Source organism: Staurois parvus, unplaced genomic scaffold (genome assembly GCF_062004578.1).
Source record: "Staurois parvus isolate SC_StPar_1 unplaced genomic scaffold, SC_StPar_1.0 ptg000318l, whole genome shotgun sequence".
Classification (NCBI taxonomy): domain Eukaryota; kingdom Metazoa; phylum Chordata; class Amphibia; order Anura; family Ranidae; genus Staurois; species Staurois parvus.
The window spans coordinates 4,467,373-4,489,974 of record NW_028318114.1 but is presented as its reverse complement, the minus strand read 5'-3'; the positions used below and the strand labels follow the sequence as shown (position 1 = coordinate 4,489,974).

The following is a 22,602-nucleotide window of genomic DNA, read 5'->3' as shown; positions in this document are numbered from 1 at the left end:
GAGACAGGAAGAGTAAGGAAATCATTCCAAAGATGGTAATAAAAATCTGGGTTTTTATCATAGGAGTCAAAGCTGATAGTAAATCTCTAACACAGCATGTTTTAGCTGTAGATGAAGCAGGAAGGGTGAACAACATTGTCAGATTTTCATTGCTATTTGTGACAGGGATTTCCCCTACATCCTGTCCCAATGACCTTTGACGTGCAGGAATATTCCACAAAAGACAAAAAAAATATAAATTACCTGATATCAATATCAATGATTTTAACCCTTCTCCACTCTATTAAAGACAAAAATGCCTGGAGTCACACTTTAAAGAGAAGTTCTGCCCCCCCTCCCCAAATTAAAAATCAGCATCCACAAATACTATAACTGCTGACTTTTAATATTGGGACACATACCTGTTCAGGGATACAGCAGTGTCCTCACCCCGAGCTGATTCATCACTCGGCTGTCAGGTACTGGCGCTGCCATCTTGACTAATGGAAATGGCAGTGAAGCCTTGCACCTTCACAGCCGGTTTCCTACTGCACATGCACGAATCGTGCTGTGCTTGGTGGATGGGCCGCAGTCCTCTGGGATCTGTGAAATGTCCCAGAGGGCTGTGTGGGACATTTCACAGGTCCCAAAGGACCTCCCACTTCCAGCTCAGTTCACCAGGGTGAACTTAGTTGGAAGTGGGAGCGAGTACCTGTCAAAAGCAGGTACCCGCTCCCTCCCAAAAGGTGCAAAATGTGACAGCTGAGGGAGGGAGGAGGCAGATAAACGGAGCTTTCACTTCTGGGTGGAACTCCGCTTTAATATCATACATGGCCAGTTCCTAACTTGAATACCCATCTCTGAAACACATTTCTTTTTCAACACCTTAGTTGCTTTTGCTAAAAGCAATCAATCATATTGTTTTGCTATAAGCATAAAATGTTCTTTCATTAGATCCTTTGATCAATACGTTATGGCTAGTTATTTGTTTTGTATATTGACTAGTATATTGCATTTATTACATACTTCCCCTTTATAACCCAAATAAGAAATTTAAAGGCTAAGTTCAGTTTTTTTTTCTAAATTCCAGCCCCCTTATGTATTAATATACCAGTAATGTATCTCTCCTATAGAAAACGTCTTTATTACTTCCAGCTCCTGAAATGTGGTATTTGGAACATGAAAACTGTTAGAACTGTTAGTTCACCAGCTGACCTCTTTAACACACACCCTGCACCTGTCCTTCCCCTCCAGGAGATCGCTCCAACACACCTCTGTCCAAACATGCAATCATTATCAGTCTATGTATCATTATCGTTCATATGGCAGAGTATGCAGGAGTTGAGCGATCACATAACAACCTATGTGGAGCAGAGCCGTAGTATTGAAAACAAGAGAAGTGTGGCCCTGGAAGTCTGTAAAGCTCACTGTGACAGACCCAACTGGGACAGGGGCTTTTGGAGGGGACTTCAGGCTAGCCTCTTGCCTATGGATCATGGCCCTGGCATCTGAGGGGGCTCTATTCTTTAATGTGTGCCTAGGGGGAACCTTTGGAGTAGTTTACTTGGGATTCAAGTCCATGTCTCCCCAAAACACACAGACGCTGAAAACTCGAGGACCAGCATACAGATTTGGGGTATCTGTGCCCAAACTAGCATTGACTGCTTCAACCCTCCTTCCCAGACTCAGAGACTCTAAGAAGATATTGATGTAATTACCAAAACGACCTGATATTGTGAGGATTCTTGTGCTAATGCGTTTATCAAGGTGTTATGTGTTTACCATCTCCCATTGTGTGCCTCTTAGGTGTGCAATCCCATTGTTAATTGAGTCACCTATTGTGGGTTCTGTTGGCAAGTTCTCTTAGAAGCTCCTTAGAGATTAGACTGATGTCAGCTTCACCTCCTTATCTAATCAGTATAGGATGTAATATTTCTTTTATTGTTCATGTGGTCACTGCCCCTATTTGTGGAGTGTATAAAAACTGTATTTCTGTTCAATAATGGAGTTCCAGTTTAGCACCTAAGCTAGTCTCGTCTAGTCTTGGGTGCAATGCCCAGCTATAATATCTTGGTCCTGTGTCCCAGTGGCAAGGAAGTGGTTCTCTGACGGAATCACCCAATCTGGGTGACAGGCATTCTGTCACACTCACCATACACTATACAATCTGATTGTACAATCTTCTTTAGATCTACCATCAAATATGTAATGCAAGGACTTGTCTGATTGGATAGATAGGTGTGTCCTTCTATAATATAGTTTTGGTAAATCTAAAGGAGATTGTACAGATATTGTACAATCAGTTAGTATAGTGTATGGCTACCTTTATACACCTAAAATAAACTAGTTGTGCTTTCAGTGCTATTAATTGGTAAGGACAACCTAAACACAAAAGCAAACTCACATTTTGAAAAATGAGCAATAGCCGCAGAAAAACGCACAGTTAAAAACCCCATGAGCTACTTTGTCACGTGAAGTATAGCCCATTAAAATCAATGGGCTACCATATGCATGTCTCTGGAAAAACAAGCCAAACACTAGTGCTCCCATAATGCTAGGTGTAAATGGGGCCTGAAATTGAAATTGGTGTGTTTACACAAAGAACATTGTGGTTTCATTCAAATCTGCACATTTCCAAATGCATGGCAAACTGCACAGAAAACGCACACTTTGCGATGCGTTTTAGAAATATGTTGCAAACTTGCATTGCACTTACATTGCTATTAAAAGTTAATGGCACCTCACGTGCAGGTAGCAGGCATGCATCTGGCATGTGACAAATGCTCTGCAAGCAAACTAAAAAGTGCTGTAAAAAACATGTCACGCTTCACTCTAAAAAAATTCTAGGGTGTTTGTTGCTTGTAGGACTGCCCATTCAAGTGAAAGGGGTGCCCTATGAGTGGTGAGCGGAAATGCTCCAAAACGCCCAAAAAAATGTGTGTGGGAATGCAAGTACCCACTATGTGGAGATGTGAACGCAGTGCCTCCTCCCACTCCCTCCTATGTACTTGTACAAAATTTCCATATACTGTGCAAACAGATTGAACAATCTCTGTACAAGTTCTTTTAGATTTACCAAAACCATGGAATAGGAGGTCCCACCTGAACAATCTATTCAATTTGTATAAAATCAGACAGGCCCTTGTACTACATAGCTGATGATAGCGTTAGAAGAGATTGTACAATCAGATTGTACAGAAAGTGTGTGGAAATAAAACAAGAGGTGGTGTACTGATGAGGGAGGTGTGGTCCAGAGTGGTAATCACACCTTGGGATACACTAAAATCAGTGCATGATTGGATATAAACTACAGGAAGTAATGGAAGCAGAAATCATTTTAAACAATTTCAATCAAAAAGGTGACAGAAACAATTGAGTACTGACGTGATACTTTTTTTACTAACATACAATTTTGAGGACAAGCTTTCGGGGTATGTCCCCTTCTTCAAGGTCCAGGCAGTAGTACACAAAGTTTTAGCAGAATGTTAGAAGAGATGTGGGGGATGAAGAAAAAAAAAAAAGTATCACGTCAGTACTCAATTGTTTCTGTCGCAAGTACACTAATACAGCTACAATCACCTCAAGCAAAATCAAAAAGGTGACAATTCAATGCTTCCGTGAACAAGCAACAAATGAGAGGTGAACACATTAGGATGGCTTGGGCAGAAAGGACATTAGAAAAGGTTTCTATTATGGAAAGTGAAATTCTGGATGAAAGGGTGATCTTAGCCTTTATTAAGACAAACAATGAAGTACAGTGATCAATTATATTTCATGTCACAATTCTCAGATTATAGTTGGAGTGACTGTCAATGAAAAGAAACGCTGCAACAATAAAATACAGACACCAAAAAGCCAAACTGTCAGATTCCATTTATCTGATTTCTGTGGGCTGCGTTAAGTAATATCTTTGCAAATCATTACTTTGGTCATTTGCTTTAATATACGTATGTCTGTCCCTTCAAAGCTCATCATTTCCATGGATGTAAATGTACTGTCAATTTGTTTTTCAGCATCTGTGGAATTCAACACTTAGAGCGAGCTGGAAATAACCTGACACTATTTGATTCTCTCTACTTCTGCATAGTCACGTTTTCAACTGTGGGATTTGGAGATGTGACCCCAAAGATATGGCCATCAAAACTTTTAGTGGTTATAATGATCTGCGTAGCACTAGTTGTTCTTCCAATCCAGGTATGATACATTTATGTTTGCTCGGTGTACAATCATGTAGCTTACATAAGCACTTAGTTTAATAAATAAACCACATGGTAACAAGACAATAATAACTCCACGATTTCTCCAGGTTTTAGTTGGAAATTCCTGCTAATCAAAATGATTGCCATTAGTTTAATCTAGCTCAATAACTGACTGTAGTAGTAACATTAGCAATACTACTCTAGTCACACAGCAGCTGGAGTGACAAACATTCATTCTAGTTTCTCTCTAGTCCCTCCTCTGTCCAATAAGGACATGCTTGGATACGAGATGTAAACTACAGTCTGATGCTGGACAGGAACTCTGTAGTAAATGTATAAAGATATTTTCAGTATTGTTGCCAATGTGCACATATTTAAACAGTTTGTTGCCCATATGTTGTAATGGTTGCTTGTTTGATGCTTTGTATTCTAATATCTGCCTATTTGATGATATTTGATTGTCCATTTGCTTGACTGCCCATTTATAGCCCATGTTTTTTAAGGTTTCCATTTTTTTTGCTTATGTATTGTCAAGTCAGCACTATTTTCAGAGGGTAATGTTAATTTAGTTATTTTTCAAAAGGCCTGTCAAGCAATGAACCTGATGACTACTGTTATTATGTCTACAAATTGTTATGGTACATTATGTATGCCATTTTTACATGCTCCTTCCTAATTCTCAAGCTGCTAAAAGTTCCATGGAAGCCTTGAAGCTGAAGCTTCTGTACATGGCTCTGTATGGAAGTATGTATTTTGTTCACGCATTCAACTAAGATTGGTTTTCAGTTTAGTGAAGCCTAAAAAAAAAATCAAAGGCCAGTGTGGATGGATGTAGAATAACATCTTCTGGCTCACTGCACATTTGTTTGTGTATAGTACCTTGAGTGTTCGCAATTGGCTTTACTGAACTCTGCAGCTTTGGCATCCCGTGGTGAATGTATCTCAAAGCAAATAAAACATGAACTTAGAGAAATAGACATCATTCCTGAACCCTTTCCTCAAAACTTCCACTGGCATCTATAAATATTTCCGAACAATAAATGGCTACAATAATAAATTAAAACTCATAAATTTCCCACTCGAAAAGTCAACCTTTCACCCTTGAAAGTGCATATGCAATAACCTTTTCATAATCTACAAACAATAACCATAATCCCATACATACAAAAATTAATATCCATCACAAATCCCATATAATCAATCCAAAATATGTAAAGTTCAAAAAAAACATATAAAGTCCAAAAAATATATTGTGCAAACGACACTCCTCACTTCTTCAATCTTCAAAAATGTGATAGTGTCCAATTCTTGCCTTTAATCCAATAAGTACCTCAAAAAAAACAAACTCAATATGGTGCATTATCTTTTAGAATCAATAACTGTGATAACATGCAACACACTGGTGACACATCATCACACATGTGAAGTGAAAAAAACACACAACGCACCACTTAGCTAGTGGTCCTGTGAAACCACCACTACAAACCGTGATAATCTTCACAACACACTATGTGATCCGTGACAAATGGTGTCAGATACGTGCCACTCCACGTGTAGGATAAATACAATTACCCCCTAAATTTAGTGCCACATATAGTTGCCTTCACTGGGGGTATAACATCCTTGACGGTAGTAGACACAGCTTCCTCACACAGTGACGGGTATCGGGATCCCCGTTCCTCACAGGACAAAATGGGAGCAGACTCAGTGGAGTAGTACAAATGGTAACAAAATTTATTAGCAACAGCTTACATGATAAAATTGCCGTCCATCCTCGCTGGTCTCCGTATTCTGCTGAGACCTTTTCCAAAATGGCCGCTCTGCACCTTCCGGCCTAGCGTCTGACGTCACGACCCTGACGCGTTTCGTCACTTCCGACTTTTTCACAAGGGATCCAGACGTCGATGCGACGGTACCTCTTAAACTGCCGGAAACCTGGCAGAATACCCCGCCGCCATTTTAAATAAGGGCACAATACGCCGGAACTCCATATTAAGCACCATAGCGGCTGACTATAACATTATTTCTCCCATACATGCACAGGGAGAAGATGGACGGTAAACATTTAAACAATATACAAATACTTATTACTCATATATTCCATCCAATAGAATACAATGAACTATAATATTTAAATGAATAAATAACACAAATACTCTGGGAATATCACCCTCTGCTGGTCTAACTAAAACATAGCCTTCCACTCTCAATAAGTATATTCCTCCCAACTTCAATCACTAGGCAAATAGCCCCCACCTATAGTAATTAATTAGATCTATAGATACCATCTCTAATTCATAAATCTTAAGCCGCAGTAAAATAAATATACATTATTGCTCAATTCCCACATTATAGATAAATACATATCCTTTCATCATAAGTACTAAAATATTACAAAATCTAAAATAAAAATTATAAGTAATTAAATTAATTAAATTAAATTATTAATAAGATAAAATTCCCTGTCTTCACCAATCTGAGTGACTAAAATACATCAGCTAAAATACAATAAAATCCCTTGTCCAAACCCTATTCTCTTCAATATTCCAATACCTATCTTAATAATCAGAAATAAAGCAATTGAGATCTAAATCAATATTTAGGCCTTTAGGTTTTAAAGTGCGCAGCTGGTAGATCCAAAATGTCTCATTCTTAGACAACATCTGGACCCTATTCCCCCCTCTCCAATGGGCTTCTACCGTGTCAATCCCACAAAATTTAAGAACACTAGGGTCCGACCGATGAAATTCTTTAAAGTGTCTAGATACACTATGGTCCTTTTTTCCTTTAACAATATTTCTCACATGCTCTTTTATTCTATCACTGAGTGTCCTTTTTGTTCTGCCAATATACTGTAATTTGCAGGGGCACTCCAACAAATATGTTACATATTTAGTACTACAAGTGATAAATTTTTCTATTTCAAATTTTTCTTTTGTATACGAAGACTCAAAGCTAGAAATTTTTTTCTTGGTGCTGGTGGTTTTACACACCTTACACTTTTTACATGGATAAAACCCCTTATAATCAAACATCTTGATACCTTTACAATTAGGAGGTGATAGAGCTCCTTTCACCAGAATATTCCTTAGATTATTATTTTTCTTATAGATGAACAACGGTTTTTTAGGAAGATGGGTCCCTAAAGTAGCATCTTTTGTTAAAATCGGCCAATGACTATTAAAAATATTTTCTATATCCTTATAATGACAGTTGAAACGAGAAATAAAAGCAAAATCTCCTATCTTGCCATCCCTTCTTTTAACATTATCCTTTTTAATTTTGCCTTCCCCTAAATAATTACGGCTAATTTTATATCTTATTTTTTCCAATTTCTCAGAATCATAGCCCTTTTGAATAAATCTTTCCTTAATTATATCAGACTGTATAATATAATCTTCGAGTCTGGAACAGTTCCTCATGATCCTAGAGAACTGTCCCCTAGGAATGCCTTCTATCCACTGAAGATTATCACGGTTTGTAGTGGTGGTTTCACAGGACCACTAGCTAAGTGGTGCGTTGTGTGTTTTTTTCACTTCACATGTGTGATGATGTGTCACCAGTGTGTTGCATGTTATCACAGTTATTGATTCTAAAAGATAATGCACCATATTGAGTTTGTTTTTTTTGAGGTACTTATTGGATTAAAGGGAAGAATTGGACACTATCACATTTTTGAAGATTGAAGAAGTGAGGAGTGTCGTTTGCACAATATATTTTTTGGACTTTATATGTTTTTTTTTTTTAACTTTACATATTTTGGATTGATTATATGGGATTTGTGATGGATATTAATTTTTGTATGTATGGGATTATGGTTATTGTTTGTAGATTATGAAAAGGTTATTACATATGCACTTTCAAGGGTGAAAGGTTGACTTTTCGAGTGGGAAATTTATGAGTTTTAATTTATTATTGTAATACACCTAGGGGAGGGTGTTGGACTCTTGATATTTGGAATTTTTGGGATTGTTTATATGTTATACACCTAAGGGTGTTTTATTACTTTTGGGTGGATTGATCACATTAGAAAATGGAAATATTTAATTTTATGGAAAACAGGAAGATTAATTTAGAGGAAGTTTTTTCTGTCACACAATTAGGGGTTAATGAAGACTTAGAATTTTTAGTCAAAAAAGTAGGTCACCAAATGGAAAAAAAACTTCAACTTTGGTGGGATGTAGTGACATTTGATAAATATTTAATGGAAGGAATCATACCTAGAAGGTTGAGATGGGATATAGGACCCAATGATGGGCTATTTGATGAGGACTCTTTGAAATAGAAAAATTTATCACTTGTAGTACTAAATATGTAACATATTTGTTGGAGTGCCCCTTCAAATTACAGTATATTGGCAGAACAAAAAGGACACTCAGTGATAGAATAAAAGAGCATGAGAGAAATATTGTTAAAGGAAAAAAGGACCATAGTGTATCTAGACACTTTAAAGAATTTCATCGGTCGGACCCTAGTGTTCTTAAATTTTGTGGGATTGACACGGTAGAAGCCCATTGGAGAGGGGGGAATAGGGTCCAGATGTTGTCTAGGAATGAGACATTTTGGATCTACCAGCTGCGCACTTTAAAACCTAAAAGCCTAAATATTGATTTAGATCTCAATTGCTTTATTTCTGATTATTAAGATAGGTATTGGAATATTGAAGAGAATAGGGTTTGGACAAGGGATTTTATTGTATTTTAGCTGATGTATTTTAGTCACTCAGATTGGTGAAGACAGGGAATTTTATCTTATTAATAATTTAATTTAATTAATTTAATTACTTATAATTTTTATTTTAGATTTTGTAATATTTTAGTACTTATGATGAAAGGATATGTATTTATCTATAATGTGGGAATTGAGCAATAATGTATATTTATTTTACTGCGGCTTAAGATTTATGAATTAGAGATGGTATCTATAGATCTAATTAATTACTATAGGTGGGGGCTATTTGCCTAGTGATTGAAGTTGGGAGGAATATACTTATTGAGAGTGGAAGGCTATGTTTTAGTTAGACCAGCAGAGGGTGATATTCCCAGAGTATTTGTGTTATTTATTCATTTAAATATTATAGTTCATTGTATTCTATTGGATGGAATATATGAGTAATAAGTATTTGTATATTGTTTAAATGTTTACCGTCCATCTTCTCCCTGTGCATGTATGGGAGAAATAATGTTATAGTCAGCCGCTATGGTGCTTAATATGAAGTTCCGGCGTATTGTGCCCTTATTTAAAATGGCGGCGGGGTATTCTGCCAGGTTTCCGGCAGTTTAAGAGGTACCGTCGCATCGACGTCTGGATCCCTTGTGAAAAAGTCGGAAGTGACGAAACGCGTCAGGGTCGTGACGTCAGACGCTAGGCCGGAAGGTGCAGAGCGGCCATTTTGGAAAAGGTCTCAGCAGAATACGGAGACCAGCGAGGATGGACGGAAATTTTATCATGTAAGCTGTTGCTAATAAATTTTGTTACCATTTGTACTACTCCACTGAGTCTGCTCCCATTTTGTCCTGTGAGGAACGGGGATCCCGATACCCGTCACTGTGTGAGGAAGCTGTGTCTACTACCGTCAAGGATGTTATACCCCCAGTGAAGGCAACTATATGTGGCACTAAATTTAGGGGGTAATTGTATTTATCCTACACGTGGAGTGGCACGTATCTGACACCATTTGTCACGGATCACATAGTGTGTTGTGAAGATTATCACGGTTTGTAGTGGTGGTTTCACAGGACCACTAGCTAAGTGGTGCGTTGTGTGTTTTTTTCACTTCACATGTGTGATGATGTGTCACCAGTGTGTTGCATGTTATCACAGTTATTGATTCTAAAAGATAATGCACCATATTGAGTTTGTTTTTTTGAGGTACTTATTGGATTAAAGGGAAGAATTGGACACTATCACATTTTTGAAGATTGAAGAAGTGAGGAGTGTCGTTTGCACAATATATTTTTTGGACTTTATATGTTTTTTTTTTTTAACTTTACATATTTTGGATTGATTATATGGGATTTGTGATGGATATTAATTTTTGTATGTATGGGATTATGGTTATTGTTTGTAGATTATGAAAAGGTTATTGAATAAATGGCTACAGTCTAATAATACTTCTGTGTTTTATTGCATTACTGTCAGTCTTCATAGAGGGAACTTTGAATCTTTCTTCCTTTCTGACTACTCTATATTCTCTGCATATCACAGGAATTTAAGATTGAAAAAAAAAACTCCACTTCCATAATGCTGTTTAAATTAGCTCCCTTTTTTAAAAAATATGTTCGCGGGAATAAAGTGCAGGCAGCTGTTATGAAGTTACAAAGCTCCCACTATCTGGGTATTCATATTGGCTCACCAGTATGATGGAATGCCAACGTTGTTATTTGGAATGATTGTAAAGTGGTGGGAAAGGTTAATCCCTAGAAGAGAATACTGAAACATTTCCCAATCAGAGTGACTGGAAGCGTGAAAAAACCCTTAAGTAAAAAAGTCACTTTAGTATATCTAAACCAAGAACAAAAATGTCATATAGTAGTGGTGCACAGAAATGAAAATCTGGTGTCGAAACCTAAACCAAAAATTCTGGATGCACTTGGCCGAAAACCGAAATGGACAGATTTTAAAAAACATTGCTTCTCCCTAGCTACAGTATTAGGAGTGAGCATTGTCAGCCTAAGATAGCAGGTATATTACTAGCAGGATCAAGTGCATAACAATGTTTTAAAAACCTTAACAAAGGAAACTAATGCAGCGATCATGTCCAAGAACTGGTAAGTTGATTTTTTTTTTAACATTTTTACTTTTGGATTTGGTTACGCTCACTTTGGTCTTTGTAAGTAGAGATGAGCGAATTATTCAAAAATTCGATTCGGCTGATTCGCCGAATTTGAGGAAGAAATTCGATTCGATGCAAATTAATTCGCTACGAATTTAACTTATTAAAAGGGTTTCTAGGCTTCAGAGAGCCTATAAATTAGTGCAGAACACTGTACCTTTAATTTAAATGCCCTTGGAGATGAGGAAGGAGAAGGAGAAGGAGAAGGATGAGAAGAAGGAGAAGGAGAAGGATGAGAAGAAGGAGAAGGAGAAGGATGAGCAGAAGGAGAAGGAGAAGGATGAGAAGAAGGAGAAGGAGAAGGAGAAGGATGAGAAGAAGGAGAAGGAGAAGGATGAGAAGATGGAGAAGGAGAAGGATGAGAAGATGGAGAAGGAGAAGGATGAGAAGAAGGAGAAGCAGAAGGATGAGAAGAAGGAGAAGGAGAAGGATGAGAAGAAGGAGAAGGAGAAGGATGAGAAGAAGGAGAAGGAGAAGGATGAGAAGAAGGAGAAGGATGAGAAGAAGGAGAAGGAGAAGGATGAGAAGAAGGAGAAGGAGAAGGAGAAGGATGAGAAGAAGGAGAAGGAGAAGGATGAGAAGATGGAGAAGGAGAAGGATGAGAAGATAGAGAAGGAGAAGGATGAGAAGAAGGAGAAGGAGAAGGATGAGAAGAAGGAGAAGGAGAAGGATGAGAAGAAGGAGAAGGAGAAGGATGAGAAGAAGGAGAAGGATGAGAAGAAGGAGAAGGATGAGAAGAAGGAGAAGGATGAGAAGAAGGAGAAGGATGAGAAGAAGGAGAAGGAGAAGGATGAGAAGAAGGAGAAGGATGAGAAGAAGGATGAGAAGAAGGAGAAGGATGAGAAGAAGGAGAAGGATGAGAAGAAGGAGAAGGATGAGAAGAAGGAGAAGGATGAGAAGAAGAAGGATGAGAAGAAGAAGAAGGATGAGAAGAAGGAGAAAGATGAGAATAAGGATGAGAAGAAGGAGAAGGATGAGAAGAAGGATGAGAAGAAGGAGAAGGATGAGAAGAAGGAGAAGGAGAAGGAGAAGGATGAGAAGAAGGAGAAGGATGAGAAGAAGGAGAAGGATGAGAAGATGGAGAAGGATGAGAAGAAGGAGAAGGAGAAGGATGAGAAGAAGGAGAAGGAGAAGGATGAGGAGAAGGAGAAGGATGAGAAGAAGGAGAAGGATGAGAAGAAGGAGAAGGATGAGAAGAAGGAGAAGGATGAGAAGAAGGAGAAGGAGAAGGATGAGAAGAAGGAGAAGGATGAGAAGAAGGATGAGAAGAAGGAGAAGGAGAAGGATGAGAAGAAGGAGAAGGAGAAGGATGAGAAGAAGGAGAAGGAAACAAATAGATACAATGTTTCAACCGCTGTATGGAGGGAATGTCACAGAACTGTCAGAAATAGGCTATTTCTGACAGTTCTGTGACATTCACTCCATACAGCGGTTGAAACATTGTATCTATTTGTTTCCATAAATGGAAACAAATAGATACAATGTTTCAACCGCTGTATGGAGGGAATGTCACAGAACTGTCAGAAATAGCCTATTTCTGACAGTTCTGTGACATTCACTCCATACAGCGGTTTCAACCATAAATGGAAACAAATAGATACAATGTTTCAACCGCTGTATGGAGGGAATGTCACATAACTGTCAGAAATAGCCTATTTCTGACAGTTCTGTGACATTCCCTCCATACAGCGGTTGAAACATTGTATCTATTTGTTTCCATTTATGGTTTCAACCGCTGTATGGAGGGAATGTCACAGAACTGTCAGAAATAGGCTATTTCTGACAGTTCTGTGACATTCCCTCCATACAGCGGTTGAAACCGCTGTATGGAGTGAATGTCACAGAACTGTCAGAAATAGGCTATTTCTGACAGTTCTGTGACATTCACTCCATGCAGCGGTTGAAACATTGTATCTATTTGTTTCCATAAATGGAAACAAATATATACAATGTTTCAACCGCTGTATGGAGGGAATGTCACAGAACTGTCAGAAATAGCGGAGCTCTGCAGATACACTTAGCGGAGCTCTGCAGATACACTTTTTGCCGGCTTGGAATTCTTCTTATTTTCATCCTACTTCTTCTTCTTCTTCTTCATCCTCATCCTCTTCTCCTTCTTCTGAGGATGAGGATGAGGATGAAGAAGAAGAAGAAGTAGGATGAAAATAAGAAGAATTTCCAAGCCGGCAAAAAGTGTATCTGCAGAGCTCCTCTAAGTGTATCTGCAGAATAGAGGAGCTCTGCAGATACACTTTTTGCCGCCTTGGAATTCTTCTTATTTTCATCCTACTTCTTCTTCTTCTTCTTCTTCTTCATCCTCATCCTCAAAAGAAGAAGAAGAGGATGAGGATGAGGATGAAGAGGAAGAAGAAGTAGGATGAAAATAAGAAGAATTCCAAGCCGGCAAAAAGTGTATCTGCAGAGCTCCTCTATTCTGCAGATACACTTAGAGGAGCTCTGCAGATACACTTTTTGCCGGCTTGGAATTCTGCTTATTTTCATCCTACTTCTTCTTCTTCTTCTTCTTCTTCATCCTCATCCTCAGAAGAAGAAGAAGAGGATGAGGATGAGGATGAAGAGGAAGAAGAAGAAGAAGTAGGATGAAAATAAGAAGAATTCCAAGCCGGCAAAAAGTGTATCTGCAGAGCTCCTCTAAGTGTATCTGCAGAATAGAGGAGCTCTGCAGATACACTTTTTGCCGGCTTGGAATTCTTCTTATTTTCATCCTAGTTCTTCTTCTTCTTCTTCTTCATCCTCATCCTCAGAAGAAGAAGAAGAGGATGCGGATGAGGATGAAGAGGAAGAAGAAGAAGAAGAAGAAGTAGGATGAAAATAAGAAGAATTCCAAGCCGGCAAAAAGTGTATCTGCAGAGCTCCTCTATTCTGCAGATACACTTAGAGGAGCTCTGCAGATACACTTTTTGCCGGCTTGGAATTATTCTTATTTTCATCCTACTTCTTCTTCTTCTTCTTCATCCTCATCCTCTTATTCTTCTTCTGAGGATGAGGATGAAGAAGAAGAAGAAGTAGGATGAAAATAAGAATAATTCCAAACCGGCAAAAAGTGAATCTGCAGAGTTCCTCTATTTCTGACAGTTCTCTGACTTTCACATTTACAGCGGTTGAAACATTGTATCTGTTTCCGAATAAAAACATCTGTATCCTAAATGGAAACAAATAGATACAATGTTTCAACCGCTGTACATGTGAAGGAACTGTCAGAGAACTGTCAGAAATAGCGGAGCTCTCTGCAGGGACACTTTTGCCGGCTGATTGGGAAAAATCCTATTCGCGCACCCGAAGTAGGCTAATATTCGGATTCGACGCGAATCGAATTTTTCCTGAAATTCGAATCGAATTCCACTTCGCCTGGTTCGATTCGCTCATCTCTATTTGTAAGCATTGCTTTCAGTTTGATGTAAAAGAGAGGGTGGGTGCTCACATGAAGTTTGAGAGGGTACTAGGAAAGTAAAAATGTGTAATACTTTACACATCACTAATAAGCCCCAAAGTCAATAACCACACTAGTAAAACACAGTTTTAAAGTGGTTGTGCATACAAAACCACAAAATACTATTCTTTTGCACAATTTAGTAGATAATGTTGTTATAACCTAATTCATATTGTGTGTAACTCTCAAAAAGGCATTCTCATTCAGTTTTAGCCCTCAAAAATCTGCCAATCTGTGGGCATGGCATAGCACCAAAGTTTGGGAGCAGAGACCTAACATCACACTATTCTTCACTCACCTAATCACAGAGCTTCTCTATGTATTCTCTATGTCTCTCCCTATCTGTCTCTCTCTGAATTCTTTGATGTCTCTCTCTCTAAAGTCTCTCTCTGTATTCTCTGATGTCGCTCTCATTACTCTCTGCTGTCTCTAGCTCTGTTTTCCCTGCTATCTCTCACTCTGAATTCTATGATGTCACTCTCCCTCTGAATTCAATTATATCACTCTCTCTCTCTATAGTCTCTCTCTCTCTCTCTCTCTCTCTGTATCCTCTAATGTCTCTTTTTCTTTACTCTCTCTCTGCTGTCTCTCCCTCCATGTATTCTCCGATGTCTCTCTCTCTCTTATGTCTCTCTCTGTATTCTCTGATGTCTCTCTTTCTGTATTCTCAGATGCCTCTCCCTCTGATGTCTCTCTCTCTCGGTCTCTCTGATGTCTCTCTCTCTCGATGATGTCTCTCTCTCTCTCTTTCTCTCTGATGTCTCCCTCTCTCTATATATTATCTGATGTATCTCTTCCTCTGTGTTTTCTGATGTCTTTCTCTCTTTTCCTCTGATGTCTCTCTTTATCTTTATGTGTATTCTCTGATACTTCTCTCTCTCTGATGCCTCTCTCTAAAGTTTCTCACTCTGTATTCTATAATGTTATTTCTCTCTCTCTGATCTCTCTCTCTCTCTGTATTCTATGATGTATCTCTTTCTTTCTGTATTCACTGATGTCTCTCTCTGTCTCTTTGGTCTCTTTCTCTCTGTGATGTCTCACTGTCTCTCTGATACCTCTCTCTGATCTCTCTCTCTGATGTTTCTCTTTCTCTAATGTCTAATGTCTCTCTTTCTCTCTCTCTTATGCCTCTCTATTTCACTGATTTCTCTCTTTCTCCGATGTCTCTCTCTCTCTCTCTCTCTCTCTCTCTCTCTCTCTCTCTCTCTCTCTCTCTGTATTACAGTATATGATGTATTCCTTTTTTCTGTATTCTCTGATCTTTCTCTCTCTCTCTGTGATGCCTCTATCTGTCTCTCTGGTGTCTATCTCTGGTGTTTCTCTTTCTCTAATGTCTCTCTCTCTCTCTCTAATGTCCCTCTCTCTCTTATGCCTCTCTGTTTTCGGGATGTCTCTCTCTCTCTGATGTCTCTTTATCTGTATGCTCTGCTGACTCTGAGCATTATACCTGGATCTCCTCTCCTTTAGGTGCACCCTGAAAACCCATCTCTTCAGGGAAGCCTACCCCACCCCCTGCTAACTCGCAGACCTCCTCCACTCTTCCTACCACTCCATCCCCCACAGCTATCTCCTCCTGTGCCACCATCCCCTCCCTTCTAGATTGTAAGCTCGAAAGAGCAGGGCCCTCGATCCCCTCATGTTTTGCATTGCATTGGTATTGTTCTGTCACGTGTTCTGTCCCCCTTTGTAATGTACAGCGCTGAGCGAACTATTGGTGCTTTATAAATACTGTATAATAATAATAATAATCTCCGGAGAAGAGAGGAAAGTGAAAGTAAACTCAGCTCTGATCTCAGTCACAGCTCACAGGGAAGTACAGAACAGCAGCAGACACACCTACTTTACACAGGCACAGGCATGTGTCTCATTACACAGGCTGTCAATCAGAGGACAAAGGGTATGCTATTGCAAATGTGCGCCTAAACACATGGACCTGACCACCATTTTGTTATGGGCTCTCATCTTGGTCCTGGACTGAAGATGTCATTCTCACTACAGTCCTCCCCCCACTCTCTCATTGAATGGAATGTGGCCTGGTGTGTGTGCTGGGGTCACAAGTGCATAGTGTACAGCTGGTAAGCTTCATGGTTGTAACCCCAATTAAGCCTGGTGCCAGAGGGTCTGACAGACCCTTTCATCTGCCCGGTCGTAAAACTATAACTCAGGCGGCCCCTTGGCATCCCACTTGAATCACTTTTTCATACAAATTCATAAACATCAACAGGAACAGGGGACATTAAAATAAAGCATATATTCAGATAGGTCATTGTAATACGAGTCATCTGACGCCTTACATCCCGAGGTAATGTCTACAGGAGAGTAGGAAGCAATATGTTTTAATCTGGGATGGTAAGATATGCCATATTTGGTGTCTGGATGTTCGGAATATGATTCTGCATATTAATCTGCCAGTGGCTAGGATGCTACATGTACCTAGTGAATGTTATTGACCATGGTATAAACTTCGGAGGGATTTGGTCACAGCTTGGGTCTCCACCTAACACCCCTCCCCAAATGAGGCGATTGGCCCTTGGCTTCAGTAGACACCCCCTGCTGGGACACTAGAAAAGGGCTGTCATGTCTGGAGAAAAAAAGAAGAAGAGATTCTCCCTTTTAACACCAGAAACCATCTTTGGGAGAAAAGGCAACCCTTTTGTTCGGACACTTGGAATCTGCTTAAACCAAGGACATCTGCAAGTATCCTACCTTCTTAACCACTTGCCTACCGGGCACTTATATTCCCTTCCTTACCAGGCCAATTTTCAGCTTTCAGCGCTGTCGCACTTTGAATGACAATTGCATGGTCATGCAACATTGTACCCATATGAAATTTTTATCATTTTTTTTTCTTACAAATAGAGCTTTCTTTTGGTGGTATTTACTTGCAGCTGGGGGTTTTATTTTTTGCGCTATAAACAAAAAAAGAGCAAAAATTAAAAAAAGGTTTCTTTGTTTCTATTATAAAATTTAGCAAACAGGTAATTTTTCTCCTTTACTGATGTGCGTTGATGAGGCTGCACTGATGGGCACTGATAGGCGGCACTGATATGCACCACTAATGAGGTGGCATGGATAGGCGGCACTGATGATGGGTAATGATAGTCAGCACTGATAGGCGGCACTGCTGGGCACTGACTGGCACAGCTGCTGGGCACTGACTGGCAGCACTGCTGGGCTGCACTGATGGGGACTGGTGGGTGGCACTGATGGGCACAGGTGGGTGGCACTGATGGGTAGAGTTGGGTGACACAGGTAGGTGGCACTGATGGGCACAGGTGGGTGGCACTGATGGGCACAGGTGGGTGGCACTGATGGGCACAGGTGGGTGGCACTGCTGGGCACTGGTGGGTGGCACCGCTGGGCACTGCTGGGCAGCACTGCTGGCCACAGGTGGGTGGAACTGGTGGGTGGCACTGCTGGGCACCAATCATCAGGGCACTGATCATCAGTGCCCTGATGATTGGTGCGAATCCCCGCTCTGACAACTGCCTTGGCAGTACATTCCCCACGTTCTGACAGCGTGAGGAAAGTGCAGCTGAGAACCGGCAGCTGCATTTCCCTGTGATCAGCATGTCATTGGACATGGCTGATCACGTGGTAAAAAGCCGCTGTGATTGGCCTTTTACCACATCACGTGATCAGCTGTGTCCGCCGGGTGCACACCCCAGGGGGCGTGCAGAAGAGCGCGATCTGGGAGGACGTCATATGACGCCCTACCAGAACTGGCCGGCCGCAGTGTAGTAGTCATTTGGCTATCTGGTTAAAATTCTTTCTTTCATCTCTCTCTTGTGTTATTGCTCTCTCTATTTATATATATATTGGCTACATCTTTTCTGTAAATATTGTTATTGCACCATTCTGACCTTTTTAGTAATAAATCCTATTTTCTGAAAAGTATTGAACTGTTTCTAAAGCTCTTTAATGCAAACTAAGAATCCCTGTCTCTGAAGAGTGCTACTGTGTGTTTTAAAACCTCTGCATACATCTGTCTGCGTTGACAGTGTGTATACAGATGCTTATTCAAACATCATAGTGTTACTGCTAAGATTTGTGAGTTTCCTCCTTCTCTGTAAAAAGGTGGTGGTGGCAGTGTGAAGGGTTAATTGCGTAATTAACCTGACCCAGTAACAATCACTCTCAGGCTGCTGGCACATAGATTGTGGTCCAGTGAGCTGGAAAATCCTTGTGCAGGGTGCAGCTGAGAGTGGCATTGTTACGCAAGTGGCAGCTCGGTTTTAGATTGGCTGGTCCTTTGGTCACAAGTTGGTGAGAAGGGCTGGGGTCTGACGCCGCGCCCGTCACATATGACACCACCATTATTTTCATGGTGTTGGGTTTTTTTTAATCAAGATAGCAGGAAGGATTACTGATAACAGGCTGTTCCTCTACCTGCCATACTATGCACAAATGATTTGTGCCCTTGTTTTTTTTATTAGATTTAGTGCTCTGATTGTATTTAACTTTCCAGGTTTATGTCCACTTTAATATAGGAAAATTTGCATCACTTCCAGGCTTTGGTTTGCTTTAACTGGTGGGTAATTTAATTTAATGGAAATAATAAAAATGTGATAATATAAATACAAAGTTTGGTATATGATGTTTTTGCTTTTTCCATCCAACTATCATTGCAGTAAAATTTCAGTCTACCATTCTGAGCATGGTAATACATGTGTAGATTTTACTTGCTTATATAGATGTACAGCACATTTTCGTCATTCACGAATACTGTTTTTCCATCATACCACAAAATATTCATTATTGACCCTAAATTTTTGTGCCTGTAAGTGTACAGTATATTTTCTTCACTCTTGTAATCTTTTAGTTTGAACAGCTGGCATATCTGTGGATGGAAAGGCAAAAATCAGGTGGGAATTACAGCCGTTACCGAGCACAAACAGAAAAACATGTGGTCTTATGTGTTAGCTCCTTGAAGATTGATCTGTTAATGGATTTCTTGAATGAATTCTATGCACACCCAAGACTACAGGTAAACAAATTCTTAGAGCTTTATTCTAAATTGAATTTTTATTACCTTAAAGTGTGCAGTATGTAAAGGCCTTTCCTGGAAGTACAGAAAAATACCCTTTGATTTCCCCCCAGCTTCTAATCTCTGTTGTGAACTGGCAACATACAGACTTTGTATACTGAGTGGTGTCACTCCTGTCCAGTTTTCGTTTGTTTTGTCTTTAACTCCAAAGCATATTCACTAATTAACCTGTAGTCACAAAATAACAACTGAGAGAGTTAAACAGGAAGTGTGCAGAGGACACATGAAGGACTCACATGAAGGAATTTCTAGTCAGATAAAAAATAAACAAATAGGGCTTAGCAACAAATGGCATGTCTCTATCTCTGGTCTCACAGGACACACTACAGGACAAGCATATGGGGTTTTGCCCCCTGCCAAGAGCAGACTAAGGCCCCATGTACACGGGACACTTCTGTATGATGGAAACTGACTGCTGGAAAATGTAGGTTAAAAACGTCTGCTTAGCCAAGTTTGCATAATGCATTTATGTGCGTTTGCGTTTAGAAGTGTTTTTAAAGATAAGCACAGGAGAACCTCCCAAATGCCCAGAATGCACTGAAAATTGGTAAATTGTTAACTATTTCAGACTGTTTCAGAGAAATACAGAGAGTAGAAGCAGAGACAGCAGTATGTGTTGAGATAATTAGGTGTGAGTTGCTCATTAACATTTCTATGGCTTCCAAGGGTGGGAAAGGTGTCTGGTGGAGTGAGTCATTAAGGTCACCTTGCAGGGGTCTCCATGAGGAATTTGAGGAGTGAATGGTCATTAACATATCTTTTGTTTTCAAGGGTGGGAGAGGTCTGAGGTGTGAATTAGTCATTACAATGTGTGACAAGCTTGGTAGGAACATCATGTGTTCAGTGTTTTGTCCATCTGAGTACCTTGAAAATGCTTTGCATGCATTTTTCATGATGAAAAAAGGCTCTGGACAGCATTGAGAACTGGAAGAGTTAAAAAACAATTTCAAACGCAAGCGATTATAAATGCGGTTTGCCGCTTTTACAAGCATTTTGCGTTTGAAACGCTGATAAAATCGACTGCTGAACACAAGTTTTCTGCATTGAAAAAAACTACTGTAAACTCAAATGCCTGTAAACGAAGATGTGTACATGGACACATAGGAAAACATTAGGGGGAGTTCAGGGGCTGCTGAAAAAAAATGCTGAACAGCTCCTAAACATGAGTTTATCAGCTGCATTGTACATGAGCCCTAAGTTACTACACCTGACAATCTCAAACCAGATGACACAGATGCTGCTACCAATGAAATGATCAACCTACACTAGGGGAAATACTGTTTGCTATTAATAAATGCACAGCTTCAGTTAACACTGTAAGAGGTCACCTAGATGGGCTGAAGATGGAGGTTTCCTTGCTGAAGCAGGACCTGCAGAAAAAGCTAATAGTTAGCCGTGTGTGCCAGAAAATTTAATTTTGTTTCATTTTCGGATCCATTCCTTAACTGAAAAGTTATTTTTCAGATGCATTTGTTAATGGACCTATTCAAATTTGTTTTGTATCTTTGGCATTCATTTTGTTTTATTCAGAATAGCACTGGTTGTTAAGGAGTGGGCCAGACGGCTGCTGCATCCTTAACAACCATGACTCATCTGCTGTTAGCGGGATTGCCTACTGTCAGCAGTATGTAAACAAAAGAAGCTTTTTTTTTACCTATTGACAACTGGTGCACATATATGTGGCCACTCGCCTTGTGGGCCTTAACGCTGAGCAACTACATATATGTGGCCCTGTTAAAACTACTTATCATGCTGAGAGCACACTCTCTGCACACTCCAAGCACAGTAGCTGGTGGTGATCGGTAAGCTCCCTATCCAAATTACGAGCAGGATCTTTCTGATTATATGACTGCTGTGACAGCCAATCATAGCGGTTGCATTATGTGAAGGCCTGCCTCGGCCTCCCGGCTATTAGAACCCTTAAAGGGTCGGGAGGCAGTCAGTGCCAAGGGGTTAAATATTTTTAAACTGCCACTTCTTTTGTTTACATTCTGCTTGAAAAAGCGGGAATCCCACTGACAGCAGATGAGTCATGGTTGTTAAAGACATGGTGGCCGACTGCTCCTTCACAACCGGATCTTCTCAATGATCCAAATGACGTGAATGATTCCAAATGAATTAAAAAATGTTGTTGTAACGTTTTTGGATTTGTTCAGGTTAATTACTATGTCCATTCAGAAATTCAGATAAATCTGAATCTCTGAAAATGAAATGTTTGTCCGAAAAACAAATCTAAATGAATCAAACCGTACATGTCTAATAATAATCTAAAAGCTGAGGATATTATAAACAGACATCAACTGAATAATGTGCATTTTGTGAGCTTACCCAAGAGCACTGAGTTTGCAGAGAGATGGTCACTAGAGTTCTTTAGTAAAGGAGCTTTTTTGTCTCTATTGTTCAGTACAATATGCTCACAGAACAGACTGGGTGCCTCTGCCAAACAGTGCCTCCTGCTCTCCAAACCCTTCCAGCAGACTGATAGCTATGATCAGCCTTTTACCCCAATCATCATACACAGACAAGATGTTTAGGTAAAACCAAAGGAATAACTTTATTGAACAGAAATACAGGTTTTTATACACCTTGAAAATAGGGACAGTCACCACATGAACAATACAAACAAATATTACACATTGGGCTAAACATCCCGCAATGGTTAGGTAATGAGGTAAAGTTTACATTAGACTAATCACTTCTTGTATGAATCTCCAGGAGGTTTAGCAAACAGGCAGACAGGAACAATATGTTACTTAATTAATAATGGGAATCCACACCTAGGAGGCACACAATGGGGAAATTAAACAAATGGAGAAAGATACTTCACATCTAGACAGGATAGGCAGACACAGGTACACATTACAACAGTAAACACATAACACTTTAATAAACAGATTACACATTACAGCAGGAGGAGACCCCAGAGTCAGGTTGTTTTGAGTCAATTATCTTTTGCTTTGAGTCTCTAAGTCTAGGATGGGGTTGAATTAGTTAATGCTAGATTGGGCTGTTGATTGTATACCCCAGTAAAACACAGAGGCCCCAAACCTGTTGTCCTCCTGTTGGGTCCTCCAGTTCTCAGAGTCTGTGT

General features: G+C 39.7%; 1 protein-coding gene across 2 annotated transcripts in view; it reads left to right on the top strand.

Annotated features, from left to right (window-relative positions):
• The window catches only part of LOC149457498 (potassium channel subfamily T member 2), a 1,188,731-nt gene that overhangs the window by 612,022 nt on the left and 554,107 nt on the right, over positions 1-22,602 (top strand). For both annotated transcript variants that reach the window (XM_089683639.1, XM_089683638.1), the window contains exons 9-10: positions 3,993-4,173; positions 19,287-19,451. In XM_089683639.1, coding sequence (XP_089539765.1) covers positions 3,993-4,173; positions 19,287-19,451 — 346 coding nt within the window. The remainder of the gene's footprint in view (positions 1-3,992; positions 4,174-19,286; positions 19,452-22,602) is intronic.